The 19,119-nt window shown below is 41.9% G+C and overlaps 1 protein-coding gene across 3 annotated transcripts in view; it reads right to left on the bottom strand.

Moving 5' to 3' along the window:
- LOC105012781 (RNA-binding motif, single-stranded-interacting protein 3) overlaps nucleotides 1-19,119 on the bottom strand; it is a 287,542-nt gene that overhangs the window by 5,052 nt on the left and 263,371 nt on the right. For all 3 annotated transcript variants that reach the window (XM_020050281.3, XM_020050282.3, XM_013135681.3), the window contains one exon: nucleotides 6,112-6,222. In XM_020050281.3, the coding sequence (XP_019905840.1) occupies nucleotides 6,112-6,222 (111 nt within the window). The remainder of the gene's footprint in view (nucleotides 1-6,111; nucleotides 6,223-19,119) is intronic.

The raw sequence follows: 19,119 nt of genomic DNA, 5'->3' as shown, positions 1-19,119 counted from the left end.
TGTGTGTGAGCAAGATCATTTTGGTCCGTCCTAGTTCCTTGGACTTGCTTGCACCCAGGGAGAACGCAGCGACTGAAGTGTATTTGGTCAAATTGTGCATGTGTGCGCTTACATGATGAACACACACGTGCATACATACGCACACAGTCACAGTCTCAAACAAAGTACCGTTTGTTCAAGGAGTGCAAGGCGGCTTCTGTGACTGGTGATAAGGATGCCATGAGTGGACATCTCTTACTAAATCGCTCTTACTAAAAGGGCAACAAGGCAAAGAGCACCATCAGGGTACAGGAAAGGCGGTCCGTATTCAGAATACGGCGTTCGGGCACCAACTCAGTAGGTCACTAATGACTGGATAGAGTCAGAATGGATTGTGGTTAGTTTCCCTTTATAGCGATATTGAGATGAAACTCCATCCTCCCTGCATGGCAACCACAGCATTGGAACCAGCCTGATTGCAGTGCTTGCCATTTCACCTTGTTCATCAGTCTGGGCTTAATCCAATAGACAAGAAAGAAAATGAGAAACAGTGGGTGGGCCGGCTTCCCCAGTGGCGCAGCGGACTACGGCCCTGAATCGCAGTGACTAGATATGAGCCTTGATTGGCTGTGAACTGAGTGTTCCATAATGGCAATGCGTACCAGCCCAGCACCATCCTGGTGTAATACAAAGAGACGCTAACCAGCTATTAGCATGCAACACTACATGTAATGTTCCTTCAATTAGCTAGCTCCTGTTGCATAATGATATCCCAATGAATTATTTTTAATTAAGTTACTGTTTTTGTCCAGAGTCAGTACGGTGTCTATAGAGACAATTCAGCTGCACTGTATGCCCTGTTGTTCCACAACTGTTACAACTCAGCAATTGATGCTTTACGCAAGACATGCGGGGTAAGTTAAAGTCCAAATTGTATAGCCTTTTCACTAGAACTTCCACAAGATTTTGGGAGCAATACATTCGTACACGTCTATGAACCATTACGGAAAGGGTATCACATGAAATCTCCCCTGTAAAGTCCACTGATTTTCTTTGTGCTTTTGGAACATGTCACGTTTAACATGAAATTCAGGCCGTTTTTTTTATTTGTAAGGGAGGGCTCAAACTAGTCTAGGTCTACGCCGCATAGACATGAATAGGTATCCCCATTCAAGGCAATGTGCCATGATGATTGATAAGCTTATCTACTAGCTGCCAGCTGTGCCGAGGACGGCAACTACCAGCAGCCTGTCTAGTTTTCCGGTCTGATTCAGTGTTAACCTATAGGAGACTGAGCCTTTGATCCCACAGCTCGGGAGTATGCGGATGTTCCCGCGGAGGATAAAGGGGCCATGCCGCGCGCTAATCCTGCTTACTGGGGACCGAGTCCACTGACAACCTGTCCGTCAGACTCCTTTGCCATGACAACCCAGAGCTGAGGAGAAGGAAGGTCACGTCTTGTCATGTCAGCTGTGTCGCTATGTTAAACCCTAAAAGCGGGAACATATTTCGACCCCTAAAAGTGTCAATTGGGGTCATATTTCACTCTAAATGTTGAAATGATAGTAAAAAGACACTCAAAGAGGTAGAATTTCTTGGGTCTTTCATGTTTTATGTTGTGAAGAGATATTTTAATCCATTTCAACTATAGCCACTTGTAATGAACAGTTAGTTCTCAAATGGGCTATGGGCTATCAACTCATTTCTAATTGCATCTAGAAGATTAAACTTGACTAGAAAAATTACTTTAGTCCAAATATGTAAACGATACATTTTTAATTGGTCTTATTGGCTGCCATACCTCGAAGGGGACACTTCTTTTCAGTAAGAACGTTTCCCTCTGTGTCAAAGGAGGCGCTTTTCACAAAGTTTACTACTGTCTATATTCAGCATTGCTTCACACCATCAGTTTACATAATACATGTTTTAATTCCTCAATATCAACCCAAAAATTAAACACCTTTTTTTCTTGTCATAAATTAATTGCCTTAATTACGTAACGTCTGAAGTAAGAACAAAACAAGGTTTCGAAATTGACATTTTTATAACTTGACCTGTACTTTAGGGTTAAAACACGACCATTCCTGAATTTGATTGTTCTTACAAGAGTGAGGGCTGTTGGCAGAATAATAGTAACATTGTTTTAAACATGATAGAATGAGTCTACCAAACAAGGCCATTGATAAAATAATACAATAATGCCCATGAAAAGTAGCTAACAACTTCCATTTGGATTGATTTCTAGGACTGGCTTTGAACAAACCACACAAAGTAACGTTGTCTAAGTGACAGCGTCTGAATTTCACCACGGCCATGGCCGTCATTGCCCTCAGCTCTGGCCATGGCCGTCATTGCCCTCAGCTCTGGCCATGGCCGTCATTGCCCTCAGCTCTGGCCATGGCCGTCATTGCCCTCAGCTCTGGCCATGGCCGTCATTGCCCTCAGCTCTGGCCATGGCCGTCATTGCCCTCAGCTCTGGCCATGGCCGTCATTGCCCTCAGCTCTGGCCATGGCCGTCATTGCCCTCAGCACTGGCCATGGCCGTCATTGCCCTCAGCTCTGGCCATGGCCGTCATTGCCCTCAGCTCTGGCCATGGCCGTCATTGCCCTCAGCTCTGGCCATGGCCGTCATTGCCCTCAGCTCTGGCCATGGCCGTCATTGCCCTCAGCACTGGCCATGGTGCTCCAAAAACCATTGTACGCCCTATGGCCGTCATTTCTTTTGTGAACCTGCTACTGTCCAAATCTCACAGGCAGCAGTTTATTCGTAAGTTTATTCGCAACTGAGAACAATAACAAGAACGGAATACATACAGGTAAGCAAGCTACCTATAGTTATTTAGTGCTTACCTGAATCAAACCTCTCTGTTTTGGAAGCAGTGTTGCCAACTCCTCCATAAGGAAAATAGCTATTGGCTGTCGTAAAAGACGCTAGAAGTCACACCTAATTTGCATAACTGGCCATGTGCATGTAATTGTGATGGATGCTGTAGGAGAGAGGAATAACGTTGTGGGAGAGAAAGCAGCTCTACATGCTTCTCCAATGTGATCACATGCCAGCATGGAACAATGTTCTGTGATAACTAATGCCATGGTGGCCTCAGCCTTTTTTGCCAAGTAAATTTTTTTAACCATAAATGGCAGCTTGTTTTGGGTGGAACTGTTATAAGGCTTTGCCTTTTGAGAATGTTTTTGAGTTGTCATGTGTTTTTTTACATCACTATGTTTGGCAAAGAAATCAGCCTTACAATACATGCAGTATGCCCGTGCATCATCTCCAATAAACGGCTTCAACCATCCTTTGATTCCCACTCCTTTCTGTATGATGAGCTAGCCAGCTAGATGTTTGGCTTACAGTATGTCACAGAGAGGCACACACACAGTGGACGAGGTGAGTAAGTGACTGAGGCTGCGTGAGTCAAATGCAGTGATTCATTTTTGTGCAGTGATTTATTTTATACAAATAATATTTTACATTTACATCCCGCCCTGAATGTAAGCCAGGGTGGGATCAGCCAGCGGCGGCTTCCCACATGCGCGATTCATTTGTAGTCTCTGGACGCAGAGGGGTGAACATCTCCTGCTCTGACTGCAGCTGGGAGGGACTGCTGCGTGAGGACTGGGCCGTCTGGGAGTGCCTTGGGATGGGCCCATGGCAGCACCCGCTGCTCGTTGAAAAGATTAAGAACCATACGTGCTTTCACGTCAGAGTCTCCAATAACACCAGAAAGTCACTAGATTTATCACTTGTCAATTCTTTGAAAAAGTGTCGCTAGAGGGGTCTGAAAACTCGTTAAATATAGCGACAAAGTTGCTAAGTTGGTAACACTGAATGAACCAGATTCCAGAATCTATAAAAAATTGAGGGAGGAGTATATGTAATTTGATGGATTAAAACCAAAATAGTTAGACTTTTTATCTGGAAAAAACATATCAGTTATAATAAGTTATTATTCAAAATATTATATTAAAAAGTGAATAATGCATATGTTTTTATGTCATGCATGCATTTTTCTTATCAACAATTCAAGTTGTTTATTTGTAAGCTCCAAATCCTCTTATTTCACTCAATGGCCTTTGTGCCCTGGCATGTGGCCTTTGTGCCCAAAACATTTTTTGTTATACCATATGCCAAATGGCCTTGCCCCTAAAATGACCAAATTCCAAGCCTGCTAAGTGATTGTAATTACTTCAACATTTCTATAGTAGAGGTAAACTTTATATTGAGCAATCTTAAAATGTTGTGTTGACAACAAGGAACTTTAACCATAATTTAACATGACCAACAAGCCTGTCCGCATTCTTTACCAAAAAAACACGGTTGCCTTCTCGGAACTCTACGGTCACCGCTACTGGGCGTAATGGGAACATTTGGTTCTTTCCTAAGGGAGAAAAAAAAAACTGCCTTGTTAGCCACAGGCACTCCAAGAAGAGCCAAGAGTATTCTGAGGTGTGGCTTTGGCTCCGGCAGCCATTTTGGTTTAGTTGAAAAAAGACACTGGCAGGTGCTCACTGAGGCTTTCATGGGACAGGGCAGCGATGACATAAAACAGCTCCGCCAGATGTAAACACTCCATCTTAAAGAATGTAAATATCCCTAGTCATATGGACAATCTCATGACCCTGCTAAAACCAATTTCCACCAGTTTCTTTTCTAGGAAGCGAACATAAAGGGTCTTTCACATTTCTTTGGACCTCATGACAAGTTGACTTGTGACTTCTTTCTATCAGGGCATTGCATGTACCGTTACACGCAATGGAGCACATGAGAGTACGGTATAGAGGCGTGGGTCAGAAATGGCTTGAACCCTCCGTCCTGTACTTCACTTCAGCGTGCATCAAAAGCTATCAGCATAGATTAGCTTGCTCTAATCCCGCGTGTTAGCACAGCTGGGAGGGATTAGGGAACATTCTTTCGGCCCGGAGCCAACATGGCGTAGCAGTCGCTGACGGCTCACATGGAAACACGTGGTGCCTGTGGTAACAGTATGATACGGCACTGTTTTAATCACACTAACACAGTCACACAGTCTGGACCCAGAGCCGCGGAGTTAGAGCAGGAAGTCGGGGGACTGGATAGTGTGCTGACCTCTAAATGGCCTTGATCCTGACATAAGTGGGAGTTCCTATTTTTTGGGGGAGAACGCAAGGACGATGAATGGAGCGATACGGGCAACGTTTGATTCTGCGCGTTGGAGTCATAATATCTATCGTATGGCGTGTCACAAAGTGAGGCTTGTTGTTTCAGTTGCAGGGAAATCTATCTCACTTTTGGATATAGAGATGCAGTATTCAAACATCTTGTTGTTACCACACAAAAACTGGATATCCGCGGCGGGTGGGGAGACAGTTAGCAGATACGTCCTCACATTTGTTCCACAAAGGTTAAAGCTGAATGTCATTTACCCAAGCCATCTGTGCCTCGGGCATCCATATTGCTGTATCAACCTTGAAATATTACAGTTTCATTCCATATACTGTAAACTGGATTGGAACCATCTCTAGTGTAGTGCTGCAATATAAAATAATGACACCGTGGTTTAATTCAGTATAGAGGTAAGCTATGCCAAAGGTACAGCCGAAGATACGCTAAATCATCCCAGATAAAACCTCTGGGCATTATCATGGAAACGTTAGCTGACACGACTGATGGACAGAAATATGTGCAGGCCTTCATAATGTAATTTGTATGTGAAAAACAAAGATATTGGCACATTGACGTGGTTCTAAGGACAGTTTCTGCTAGTATTTTTTGTATTTTGCCCTCCAAGAAGTCTGCTGATTTAAATTGTCTGTGGCTATGCTGCCTATACACTCTGTAAAATACTAATTTCCTTGAGTAGATAGGCCATTCCACTGATAATTCGATATGTGTAGATGCAGGAAGCACGGCACTCCAGCTACATGCGTCTCAAGAGGGATGGAATTCAATGTTATTTGTGGTCCTGTAAGGAGGGTTGTGTGTTCAATTCCCACCCACACCGCTATCTACAGTACCTCAGCATGCATGCATTTAAGGTGCATCGGTTAAAACTATCCAGCCTTTTTAGTGATTTTCAGGTTATGATATGATTTCGCTCGATAGGATCCAGTGGGTCCTCTGTGGTAGTCCGTGGGTGGTACGGTACTTACACTTCCTGTTGTGCCCAGGGACAGATGGTTCATCTGCTGGGAGAGCGGGCCCATCATGCTGGCTGGCTGCATGGACATAGTGTGGTCCATGGCTGGCGTGATCACTGCACCCTGAGTAAGAGAAGAGGGGAGAGAGGAAAATACAGGGCATATTAGCGCGTTGAGGCCAACAGTAGGGCTAAGAACCAAGGGGAGGTTTTAACGGGCTGCTGAGCATTGAAGCAGCATCCTGTTTACATGACCACCAATACATTGATCGTCTGTATTCTCTTCCCTTTAAGCTATTGTGAAACGTGCAGCCCTAACAGGCGGATTGGCAGTTGAAGAACATTGGTTTTCATACCAACGTCTCTGGGCCGAATGCGACGGAATGGGAGGAATTCACTGGCGCGCTTTCATCGCCTTGTCACGAAGATATGCACTTTCTTCCCCTGGCAGTCAAACCCCTTGGGTGAGCTGTTCAGATGCTAAAGGCTTTTTACACAGCCGGGCTACGACTTTCTATTCCTTTACTTGTTTGGCGTTTACGTCTGCTCTGCGCGTGCGTGTACACCCTGCTGGTGACTCTGTCTGAGCTGGCTGGAGAACAAACTGAGCAGACAAGGCCTGTCTGAATCACTCAGGATGTCTCCTCCCCGGCATTCAGAACAGTGGGGTTGTGTGGCACACCGCTCTCTCCTCGTCTCCCTCTCACCATCTCTCTTGTTTTCCATTTCTCTTTTCTTTTCTTTCCTATGTTTCTCCCTCCTGTCGCTCTACACACATACGAGGCTCAATCCCTTCAGGAGTTTTATCCCCAAGCCGAAGCCTGGGGGTGGGGGGGATAAGGGAGAGAGTGAAAAAGGGAGGGAGAGGAATAAACAGAGAGATAGAAGTAGTGAGAAAGTTTAAAAAATTGAGAGAAAGAGAGAGAGAAAGAGAGAGAGAAAGGGTAGGGATGTCGGGAGACAGAAGAGGGAGAGGGAGATGGATGTGGGGGGGGGCTGAGGGTACCTGTAACCGATTCAGCGGAGGACAATGCTTTTCTAATGGGAAACGGAGAGTAACGGAAGGGCTTAATTCACAGACGTGTCGGGGAGAGTTAAGCCGATTTGCGATTTCGATTTTCTGTGTTTGCGGGAGTGTGTGTTTGTGTGTGTGTGAGAGAGTCCATGGGAGAGCCAGCAAAACAGATGAGTATGAGAAGGAAAAAAATCACATAGATATATAGGCTTGATTTGTCTAGGGTTTGGTTTTCTATCTTCTGTATCTGTCTGCGTGTGTTAAAAGAAGATATACTACATAATATCTATTAATGACAATAGCATAGAAATGTATGTGATGGCATTTATGGAGCAATATTCAATGAACGGTTTTGTGAGTGTCAGTGAGTTTGTTTCTGTATGTTTTACTGAGTGGGTGTTGATAACAGAAAAGCTGATAAAGAGGAGTGAGTTGAAGATGACATTGATCCTGCTCTAGAGATGAGAGGCGAGATGTCCGACAGAAACCATGGTTGTTAAAGAGAAAGGGAGTGAATGAGATAAATAAATCTAACCCTGAACCGCTTATGTAAAGACAAACCATTATGCACTTGAAAGAATTAGCAATATGATGTGTGTGTTTGTCAGAGTATATGAGCAGCATTGAGCTCTCATAAATACCGCTTATCGTTCTCGGAGTGGTGCTTACGAAATGCTTCCCACCTTAAAGCCTCGATCAGACCTGCAGCATCAATGCGCTGTGATACACCGGATGTTATTTCATTTCAAATGAAACGCTTTGATTGGCTTGCAGCATTGCAGTGCAGAAGCAGTTGCAGAACGTTTGGTCTTCTGTATATGTTGGATTTATCCAACGTATGCCTCAAATTGTATGCGTGGAAGCAGGGCGGAAGTGGTAGTTAATGGGGAATGTCAAAAATGTTTTGCACTTATAGCAAACCTTTGCTTATAAAAACTTTTTTGGGGATAATTCACTAACTACAACATTAATAGTACATATTTCAGAAAATGAAAAATTGACAACAGAAGCGTTCAATCTGAAGTGGTCTCTTAATTTTAACTCTTCTGTTCCTCACTCAAAACCTTCCTTTTTGAATTTTTTGGAAAGGAAAGAAAAAGGTGCTGTGGTCTCTTCATTTTTTCCGGAGCTGTATATGTTGCCTACAAAGAAAAGGTAAAGCATTTACAACATGCCCTAGGCTGCCAGGAAAACCAAGTGCTAAGCATTTAAAGAAACTTTTTCAACTAGGCTGTATAAAAGACAATTCTAAATGTAATTGTTTAGAGACATTCTGATACATTCAGCTTGTCTGACATGGTAAACAATGTGTTACTTATTAGCAACACGTAAATAGGTTCCCTAATTATCTTTCCATATTATCGATGAGGTTTACTAGCGTAGTGGTATCATTTACCAAGCCCTGTTGCCGACGCACTTTGTTTAAGGTGGGTTTTGCGCCTCTTTTATTCACGCCACAACAGCTACATTACATGCACAATAGCAATTTCTAAAAACTTTTTTCTCCTGTTAAGTTCTTTCAGCTGATTTGCTAGAATACAAATTAACACAAACTAAATACAATTGCAACTAACACAACCCTTTGGCTGAATCTCAAATTGCATACTAAATAGCCAGATTAGTACTGGAGAAGATTAGTATGTTTCAAACAATAAGAGGCTGAAAACAGAATGCCAAAAGTTCCTAGATGGTCTACTGAATCTGGTGGATTTTCCAAGTATGCATCCGTGCATGCTTTTTGGGGTAATCTAGACCACAACCCCTTGCACAGTAAAAGAGGAGGGGTTTCCACAATTCTCTGGTCTTTTCACTTGACGAAAAAGTATGTTACCTTCACTTATATTGATAGTTATTGTATCATTGTCATTCACGTATGAAAGAAAAACGAACGTTGTTGTGCCATGAAATGAAACAGTTCTGGCAGTATAAAGTTCGTCTTCAGTCTCGCTAGCATGGGCTAAATTCTATCAAGGCTCCACTAACGCTGTCATTTACTCCTTTACAACAGTACTAATCTAACCACTACATTTTTTTGCCTATAAAAAAGCTGCAGAAACAGCCTGTTAACATGCTGCAAATTGTCAAAAATAGGATATCAATTATTATATTTATATCTCGTTCGATATTCTTCATATAATTTAACTTACTTTATTGTTAACGCTTACCTAATGAAAGTGACAAGAGAAGACAAATAGAATCATTTTCCCAGGCCAAAATAAAATTGTCTATCTGCATGTGCTGCACAATACACGATGCTGGGCAACATAATGGGGAGCTGTTATAATGAATTATGAAGTTATTAAGGATAATTGACATATAGACCTATTGTTAGCTAATAAAGCACAAAATGTGCACGCAAGTGCGTGCACCCACAGGTCAGTACCAGTAAGAAATGAAATCTACTTTCACCCCTGATCCTCAGACAAGTGACTTGAAAAAGCTCTTGCCAGTCACCGAAGTGTTCCTGAATACTTGTTTTATTTAACTGGTGGAGCGCATCTCATTAAATGCCCCTAAACATTCTCTGCAATGTATTGTCAATGAAGCTGGCAACCATATACATTTAGAGATGTTCTAGTATAAATGCAATAAAATATCATTTAATTTTAATGTCTTTTTTAAATGCACAAGAGCAATAATTATGTAATGGAAGAATATCCGATCAGCGATTTTGAGAACAGATAGAGGAAATAGAAAAAAAATGTTCTATCTTGAATTTTAATATAATGTTTATGTTGGACAGTAATATAGCAATTGTTAAAATGTAATATCTCTATGGCTCAAGAAAATGTATAATTTTCCTGAACTGTTTGTTGCCAGTCTATCCTCCAAACCAACCTTGCGTGAAACCCAGAAAATATCATTGATATCAAACAAATGTATGTTTAACACTCATGGTTTACCATAAATAGATACATAAGTATTGATCCTCTGAGTATTGACCCTTAATTTGAAACAGAGTGGGTTGAACCCTGACAGTCTGATAGCTTTGGTATATGAGTTCCTAGATGGTTGATATGTAAACAAATATTGTTCCTGTTCTAACTGAGATACCTGGTTTAAACAACACAAGGACACGTTGGGAGTTTGTGATATATTGCCATTATAGTAATGATAATCCCAGAACTCAATCCTTCATTAAAAAACCTCTTTGCAATTGATGAACACTGTAACTTATAGTGGTCCAGGGGTAAGCTGCGAATAGTATTCTGCGTATGGAGAAATATGTAACAGAAAACCCCATTGAGCTAAATTTAAAACAAAACCAAAACAATTATAAAACTAGCATATAATAGTGTATTTAATTACGCTTGAGTTCGGCAAAGTTGTAGGCTGAACAGCCCGACCTGAACTGGTGTCACCACATTGTTTTCTCACTCACGTTGCTCTATTTCTTTTGATATTAGGAACCAACCAATATTGACAGTTCTACCTTTGAAAATTAGTGAAGTCCACAAACGGCCTGTGAATCACTCTTGGTGGAATGCAACTGTTTGACTGCCGTAAGGGGGATCTTCAGAGTTTGAGCTCTATCGTTGAAAAACTGTATCAAACCCAGAATGGATTAGTTAGTTTGGAATTGGATTATATTGATTAAAAAGTCTATCAGTTACATTCAGTAGTAACTAAACTGTATTAATTCCACACAATAAAGGATCAGTTTTAAACGACTAATTTGTCACGCCCTCCGCATCCACCTCCTCATAGTCCGGGCCAGGCTTGCTCTCTCTCCTGTCTGTCCATGTATGTGGGGCTTTCCCCCACTGCCCCTCAAGTCTCCACACCTGCTATTCATTCCCCCATCAGCCTGCCTATATATACCCTGGTTTCCGTCCGTCCGGCGCTAGATCGTTGTTATTTACTACTAGGTAGAAACGTTCCTGGCAGCTCCAAACCATAGTTTGAGCACCCAGTTTAGTTGTTCCTTCCAACTAACCCTGTTTATTCCTTGTTACCAAGATCCACCTTACCCAGCCTCCAAACACCTCCACCTGCCCGCCTGTCAGCCACCTGCTCTGCCTACCCGCTGTCCTGTCTGCCTCGCCCTACCTACCCACCTACCTACCCACCTACCTACCTGCCTGCCCAGCCCCAACTCCTCCGGCCTGACCTCAGTCCTTCCATCCCAGCCACCATTAAAACACCCTTTTTGTTTCTCTGATTGTGTCTGGTGTTGTGCGCTTAGGCCCACTCGAAGCTCCCCCCATAACATTATTATTCTCTATGCTACCTTCATTATATATATTTCTGGATGAAAATGATAGTAGTTAATTATGCCTGCTGTAGAATTAATCACAACCAGCAGTTCAAACAAACAAATGAAATTAGACGGAAAAAAACAAACCGTTGTTATTGAGTCTGAAAAACAAGCATCTCGCAAACTACACACTACCTTTGATAAAGCCACAGAAGAGGAGCTGAGCAGATCATAATAGTGGGTTATTATGTTCAACATCGAGGCGCCTCAAATAGAGAATTTGCAGGTCATGAGCAGAGAATTAAGAACAGGAAGTTATTATAAATGATGCCAAGTTCTTGAGGTCCCTGATAATGTGAGTCCTGAGGCAGTTGCCTCTTCTGCCCTATGGTAAGTCCGTAGAAAAAAAACCTTCTAGACCTCCAACAACAACCTGTTTCACAGACCCTTTGAACAACCTCCCTCTTCTCACTAGTAAAGACAAACCATCTTGGACACAAACCCCTACAGAAGACTAAGACAGCCAGGAACCACCAAGGACTGAGCCAAACCCTGACTCAATGAATGTATATACTGTACATACAGATCATTCAACATTTCTTAAAATAATCTTTCTGGGCTCAATTGAGCTTGACTGTTACAATAGGACCAATCAAAAAGCCTCAAGAGTGCTAAAACCCAACCGCCAGGGCTAATAGAAATGCTCAAGGTTTTCAGCAGATTAGAAATAGAATTTGTGCCCAAGGTCTGGAAACGTAGACAGCAACACACAGGAGGTTTGATTCCAGTATAAGTCAGTGGGCTCTCAGCTTCAGACCAGGGGTAAGCTGAGGGATCCCGGGGCTTCATGGCCGCGGGGCTCAATGGATTTCCCGCTAGCTGGTCACTGCGGTTCAACTGAAGTTGTTATTAAGATGAAAACGTGTTGCTGAAAACAAAGAGTAACTGTAGTGGTCTTGGACCCCCCAATATTGTGATGGCCGCCTCCATGTCATACTGCATGCATTGTGTGCCATACCCTTCTCCAGGAACGCCCCTGAAACGCCCACAGAGGGGGGGAAAAGGTTGCGCTGTTTGGAAAGTTGCTTAAGCCATTCAGTGCCAGTGCCTATGTCTGTGTCTATGTCTGTGTGTGTGTGCATGTCTGAGGGTCTGCGTGTGTGTGTGTATGTCTGAGGGTCTGCGTGTGTGTGTGTATGTGTGTGTGTACGTGTGTGTGGATGTCTGAGGGTCTGCATGTGTGTGTTTATGTGTGGGTGTGCATGTCTGAGGGTCTGCGTGTGTGTGTGTATGTGGGTGTGTACGTGTGTGTGGATGTCTGAGGGTCTGCATGTGTGTGTTTATGTGTGTGTGTGCATGTCTGAGGGTCTGCATGTGTGTGTTTATGTGTGTGTGTGCATGTCTGAGGGTCTGCGTGTGTGTGTATGTGTGTGTGTGCATGTCTGAGGGTCTGCGTGTGTGGTGAGAAGCAAATGCCAGTTTAAAAAATCTTTTTTGTGTGCTGCCTGTCACGGGTGCCACAGGTTCCAAGGCCTCAGGCACATTTCCAGGCTCATAAGCCCTAAGAAAGAAGGCTGGATTGTGGAGTCTATGTCTCTAATCCAAAGCATGAATCCCACCTAGGGCTATCAGACAAACAGGAAGACAGAAAGAAAGACTGACTGACAGGCTGACAGGAAGACAGGCAGAAAGACTGTCAGACAGATAGACAGGAAGACAGGCAGAAAGACTGTGAGACAGATAGACAGGAAGACAGGCAGAAAGACTTTCAGACAGATAGACAGGAAGACAGGCAGAAAGACTGTCAGACAGATAGACAGGAAAACAGGCAGAAAGGCTGTCAGACAGACAGGAAGACAGGCAGAAAGGCTGTCAGACAGATAGACAGGAAGACAGGCAGAAAGACTGTCAGACAGATAGACAGGAAGACAGGCAAAAAGGCTGTCAGTCAGATAGACAGAGCTGCCTTCAGCCTATAAGACATGCCGTTCCGAAGTGTCAGGGTCCTTAGTTTACCAAAACGCAATGACTGAACCTACTTAAGCCATAAAAAAACGAATGAAAAGAGACAATATTTTTTTTAATCATTCAGCAGATGCTCTTCTCCAGAGCATATGACTGTAGCAATTAGTGGGATAGTGCCTTGCTCAAGGGCAAAAGCACAGATGGGTCTCTGGGATTTCTCAGGTTTTTATGGGAGGTCTACTCCTTAGGTACATGGAAAACTGTCTGGCAGACATGAAGAACTAATAAACTCCCCCGAAATAATAAATATATCAAAAATATATCAGTCTGAGACCAGAATTTGTCAGCTTCCAAATCAGAGCAAAACTGAATAAGATGGAAATGCAATGCTACTTTAAAAGACATGCTGTATATTCAATACTGATTTTAATTCACAAGCAAATCAATATTACTATCACTAACAATATTGATACAGACTAAAACTATTGCTCTCTTTTAAGTGACTGATTTAGACCTTGAACACCAGCTGGCTGCAACTGAATACCAAGTAGAACCAAAAACCAGTAGTCCCTGGACCAAAACAGAACAGACTTCACCATCTGTAACCAGAGATGTATTAGTCTGACAGGCGAGCAGATGCAGAGGGACAGACCAAAAGACAGACAAAGAAGAGAGAAACCGAGACAGAATCTGGGTCTTTACCTTGTCCACGGTAGAGTATGAGGGGAATCAATAGGAAGACAAACCTATTGTTCATCTCACAATAGTAGCACAGTTGATTATGTAATCACAGACATAGACCATTTCTCTCTTAATGCCTTTCCATTGTCTGATCACAGTCAAATGTTCCTCAAAAGAAAAAAACAAGTTAACTGAAATAGATACAAAGCTCAGCAAGCCTAATCGCATCCCTAAATATTACAGATGGGATGAAAACAGCACAGACAAATGCCAAAAAATCGATTCCAACTGTAGAAATTCAATCATTATTGGATGTTTTTTGAAGAATCTACCTCGAACGGTATTGGAGTAAACATTGTATTACAAAAGATCAATAATATATTCAATAGAACTGCAACAAAAGCTCAATTGAAATCACCAAAAAAAGAAGCAAAGGAAAATTAAAAAGCATTACAGGTTTGACAAGGATTGCTAAATCTTTTAAAGAGAACTAAGGAAACTGAAACACAGAAATCCTTCATTTAATTAAGTTAGAATTAAGTAAATTATCAAAATTAAGTTTTATGGCTAAAATACTACGAGAAACATAAGAATACTGTCAGAAATGAAATGAATTACCATACACAAAAATAACTTTACCTAATTGTGGATTCTAATACATGAGTTCTAATACTTTCTTGGATCATTGACCTTTCACAAAATTGGACCAAAAGGGACAATCCAAAATGGATAGATATTGATTAATCATTTTAAATCATTATTTGCAATCATACCTGAAAGCATGAGATCAAAAAAACAAACATACCCATGACACATAAGCATTTTTTCACTGATCATCATCTTGCCAACCCTAGCTCTCAGGAATTATGTTCACATACAACTACAACTGCAATTTACGATCAGTATGAACATAAATCAGTGCAATTATGTTCGCTATCAACATAGCAAGTGCAACTGGTTGTTAATGACTTGCTATTACGTTGCTCCTTTACGATTTGCTATTATATTGGTCCTTAATGTTATCAATTGAAAATGAAAAAACTGTTAAGCTTAACTTAGGGTCAAGGCTAGGCAGGACGGTTCTGGCGTAAGGGTTAGGAATATGGTTAGGTTATGGTTAAGTTTAGGCATCACAGTACTGAGGTTAGGGTTAGGATGAAGGTAAAGGGTAAGGTTACAAAAACAGTAAACACCTGTCTAAGCAACACAATTCCACAACAAAAAAATAACCTGCCTCTCGCCAAAATTGAACTCGCAATCATCGGACTGAAAGTTGGTTGCAGAAACGTCTGGCCGCCATCCTCAACCACAATACTGTTGCAAACGGCACTCTACTTAACTGTTATGTAAGGGTCTGCTGGGAACGTCTGGCAGAGTCTCCTGTCAGTTTTTCTCAGATCTCAATTTAAATTCTCAAAATTACTTGTTTGACTTCCACATCATCTAGTCACTTGTGCACGTCATAAAAGCTATTTCTCATTCTTTTGAAAAAACTGCCAATGCTTTGGTATGTTCATGCAATTGATTATGTACAATTGTCTGCTTTTTCCTACATTATCAATTATTTATGCCACCTTAATCCAAATATATTATACTGGTTCTCTGCTGAATAGTCATACACCCCAAAACATCTAGGCATTAGTTCATTCTGTAGGTCAAGCATATTTTCTATACATTTCCATTAGCCTTTTTTGAAAGGAAACATCCCCCACACCATTACACCACCACCACCAGCCTGCACAGTGATAACAAGGCATGATGGATCCATGTTCTCATTCTGTTTACGCCAAATTCGGACTCTAACATCTGAATGTCTCAACAGAAATCGAGACTCATCAGACCAGGCAACATTCTTCCAGTCTTCAACTGTCCAATTTTGGTGAGCTTGTGCAAATTGTAGCCTCTTTTTCCTATTTGTAGTGGAGATGAGTGGTACCCGGTGGGGTCTTCTGCTGTTGTAGCCCATCCGCCTCAAGGTTGTGCGTGTTGTGGCTTCACAAATGCTTTGCTGCATACCTCGGTTGTAACGAGTGGTTATTTCAGTCAAAGTTGCTCTTCTATCAGCTTGAATCAGTCGGCCCATTCTCCTCTGACCTCTAGCATCAACAAGGCATTTTCGCCCACAGGACTGCAGCATACTGGATGTTTTTCCCTTTTCACACCATTCTTTGTAAACCCTAGAAATGGTTGTGCGTGAAAATCCCAGTAACCGAGCAGATTGTGAAATACTCAGACCGGCACGTCTGGCACCAACAACCATGCCACGCGTCAAATTGCTTAAATCACCTTTCTTTCCCATTCTGACAATCAGTTTGGAGTTCATGAGATTGTCTTGACCAGGACCACACCCCTAAATGCATTGAAGCAACTGTCATGTGATTGGTCGATTAGATAATTGCATTAATGAGAAATTGAACAGGTGTTCCTAATAATCCTTTAGGTGAGTGTACAGTAATGTGTAATTTGTACTGCTGAAATTGACATAAGCCTTACAGAAAAAGTGCATGTTCAGTCTTTGTCATAGTTTTTTCTTTGGAAACTACAGAGTACACTGTTATATTGACAACATGGCTAAGCATTTTGACTACCTTGTTTGTGAACAATGACAAAAGGACTTATCATTCTGATGGCACTAACATAAATTACTTTTGAGAGATGAATTAAGGATTTTTAGCAAGTTCCAGGCTTTTGCAGGTAATCCATTGTGTGGTGCTGTTTGTATGAACGGTTTCAAGAAATGCACTTACTGGTTTGAAGATGTTAAGGGTGACTCGAGAAATGTACCAAAGCAACTGAGAAAAACTGTAAAATGTTCATAACTGCCCCTGGTGGCCAGTTTCCAATTGTAAGGAAATGGTACTTCTCATGACACCAGGGGCATTTATAGGGTTATTTTAATTTGGGGAGGGGGGGGGGGGGGTCAGAGAGGGAACTAGGTACCAGTCAGGGGTGGCCATGTAAAATCAGCAAATTCCCTCACAAATAATGTCAATAATGTGCTTCACAAATAATGTCAATAATGTGCTTCAACTGCAATGCCTTGCATTGAATACTTAAATTATATATGTCCCTAATCTATTAAACAAATCAAGTTGTAAATGCACACTTGCAAATATTTAAGTTAGATGCAGGTTAACTTCAATGTAATGAAATTATACTGCTACTGTCCTCCACATAATCAAATTACTGATCTGATTTTGACGGGTTTAGAAGGAATGAGGTGGACACATGGAAATCAACAATGTCTTCACCAATTCAAATCAGAGGTTTTCTTTGAGAAATACAGGGGTTCACATATTGGACGTCATAGAAACTTGAATCAATTAATTAATAATTTTTGCATTAAGTAAGCGGAGCCGGCCAAGAAGTGCAAATATCTGTGAATAAGAAATTCTAATCTGGTGTGAGCAAGAAATTAATTGTTCAGAGATTTATTTATTTATGAATTTATTGTTTTGAAAAAAGATATTCTCATTTGAGAATTGAGCCAAAGCGATTGAGAAAAACTGTAGTAGTTACGTACATTTAAGGTATAGTAGCTACAACTCACATCAGGTAAGCTAAACATGCGGTGGCTTGCTTTTGCTCAATGAGATGGCGTTAAATTCTAACATTACACACACATTATTTTCATTAGTGAATACAGCAAAAAACTAACTAGCTAGCAAATCAAATTGTGTTAATGTTTGCTTGCTTTCTATCTTACAAACTAGCTAACTAGATACTGTACTGCAATTGTAGCTTAGTTCACATTATTATTATTATTGCAAGTTGATATGACTACCAGGCAATAGTTATTTTATGTATACCCTGACAATGTGCATAACCTAACTCTCCATGTTAATAAAGTCAATTGAATTGAATTGAAAGAGATACTAACAGACTCACTTTCTGAAAGACTAACTATTCTCAGAAGAGAGATAGAAAGAGACCGAGACTGAGGGACAGATAGAGAAAGAAGCTCAAGGACGAACGGACCGAGTCCCGTGCAAAACATCCAACTCCAATTGTGCCAAGAAATAAATTCATAACATAATTTCTTCCTCATAAGCCAGAATTAAAGAGTACATAGGGAGATTGGGATCTTACAGTGGAACCGTGAAGGGCCATGAGGGAGAACAGTTAGTGTGTATCTTTAAGTTATAGCAATAACAATGGTATAATGCAGAGGAATCTGGGTAACAGTGGATGTTGTAATGAATAAGCATACAAGAAAACAAGCATCAGATCAGCAGACTCCTTAAGATCTTACGTAAATGAAGGACATACCGCATATATCAGTCACTGTAAAAACAAGACAGATGACAAAGCTGACCTTGCCTGCGTTCTCTGAGGCAGTTGTTTGGCAGTTCGGAGTGTGTGTGCGTTGGTGAATAAGTGTGTTCTTGCCTACGTGCGTGTCTGTGTCTATCCTAATGGGTGAGTTTGCTGGAGCACGCACAATGGTTCTACTGCCCAGCCGTCTCCCAGCTCTGCTACCGACTAATCCATGCTGGCTATAGCACACTGTCCAAGTAGCGCTGGCAACACAAACCGGCCTTCCAGCTGGCATGGTCACCACATCACACTTTCAAAGAACCTCAGACCTGGAAGGGCCAGGTGAGAGTGATGGCGGGAGAGAATGAGAGCGGAAGAATAGAGATATGAGGGAGGAGTAGTGGAGCATGAGGGATAGAGGATAGAGATGGAGAGAAAGAGGGGAGAGATGAGAAGAGAGAGGGGAGGGAGGGAGGGGGCAGGGAGGGAGGGAGGGAGGGAGGGGGGAGAGATGTAGAGAGAAGAGAGACAGATGGGAAAGGGTGAGAGACAGGGAAGAGATGGTAAGAGGGGATAGAGAAGATGGAGAGGAAAGAGTGATGAGTAGACAGTGAGAGAACGATACAGGGAAAGATAAACGGGGGAGAGAAAACAGCAATTGAAAACAAGCTGTCACTTCTTTCTGATGTTTTCGCACTGAGCACTTCTCGTCCAAGGATAAACAAATTTCTGAAAAGGTTTGTTTTCTCTCTCTCTCTCCTAACGAAGCGCTCCACTCCATAGGGATAGAGGACTCAGGCACAGTCTGGCTATGCTTGTCAAACTCAATGTAGTGCGATAAACAAAATGATATCAGCAATATACACCGCTGTTTCTACCCTGCAGCATACAGAAAAAAATTGTTT

The sequence above is a fragment of the Esox lucius genome, chromosome 10 (genome assembly GCF_011004845.1).
Source record: "Esox lucius isolate fEsoLuc1 chromosome 10, fEsoLuc1.pri, whole genome shotgun sequence".
NCBI lineage: Eukaryota > Metazoa > Chordata > Actinopteri > Esociformes > Esocidae > Esox > Esox lucius.
Note: the sequence above shows the minus strand (reverse complement) of the source record. Positions and strands in the feature narration are given on the sequence as shown.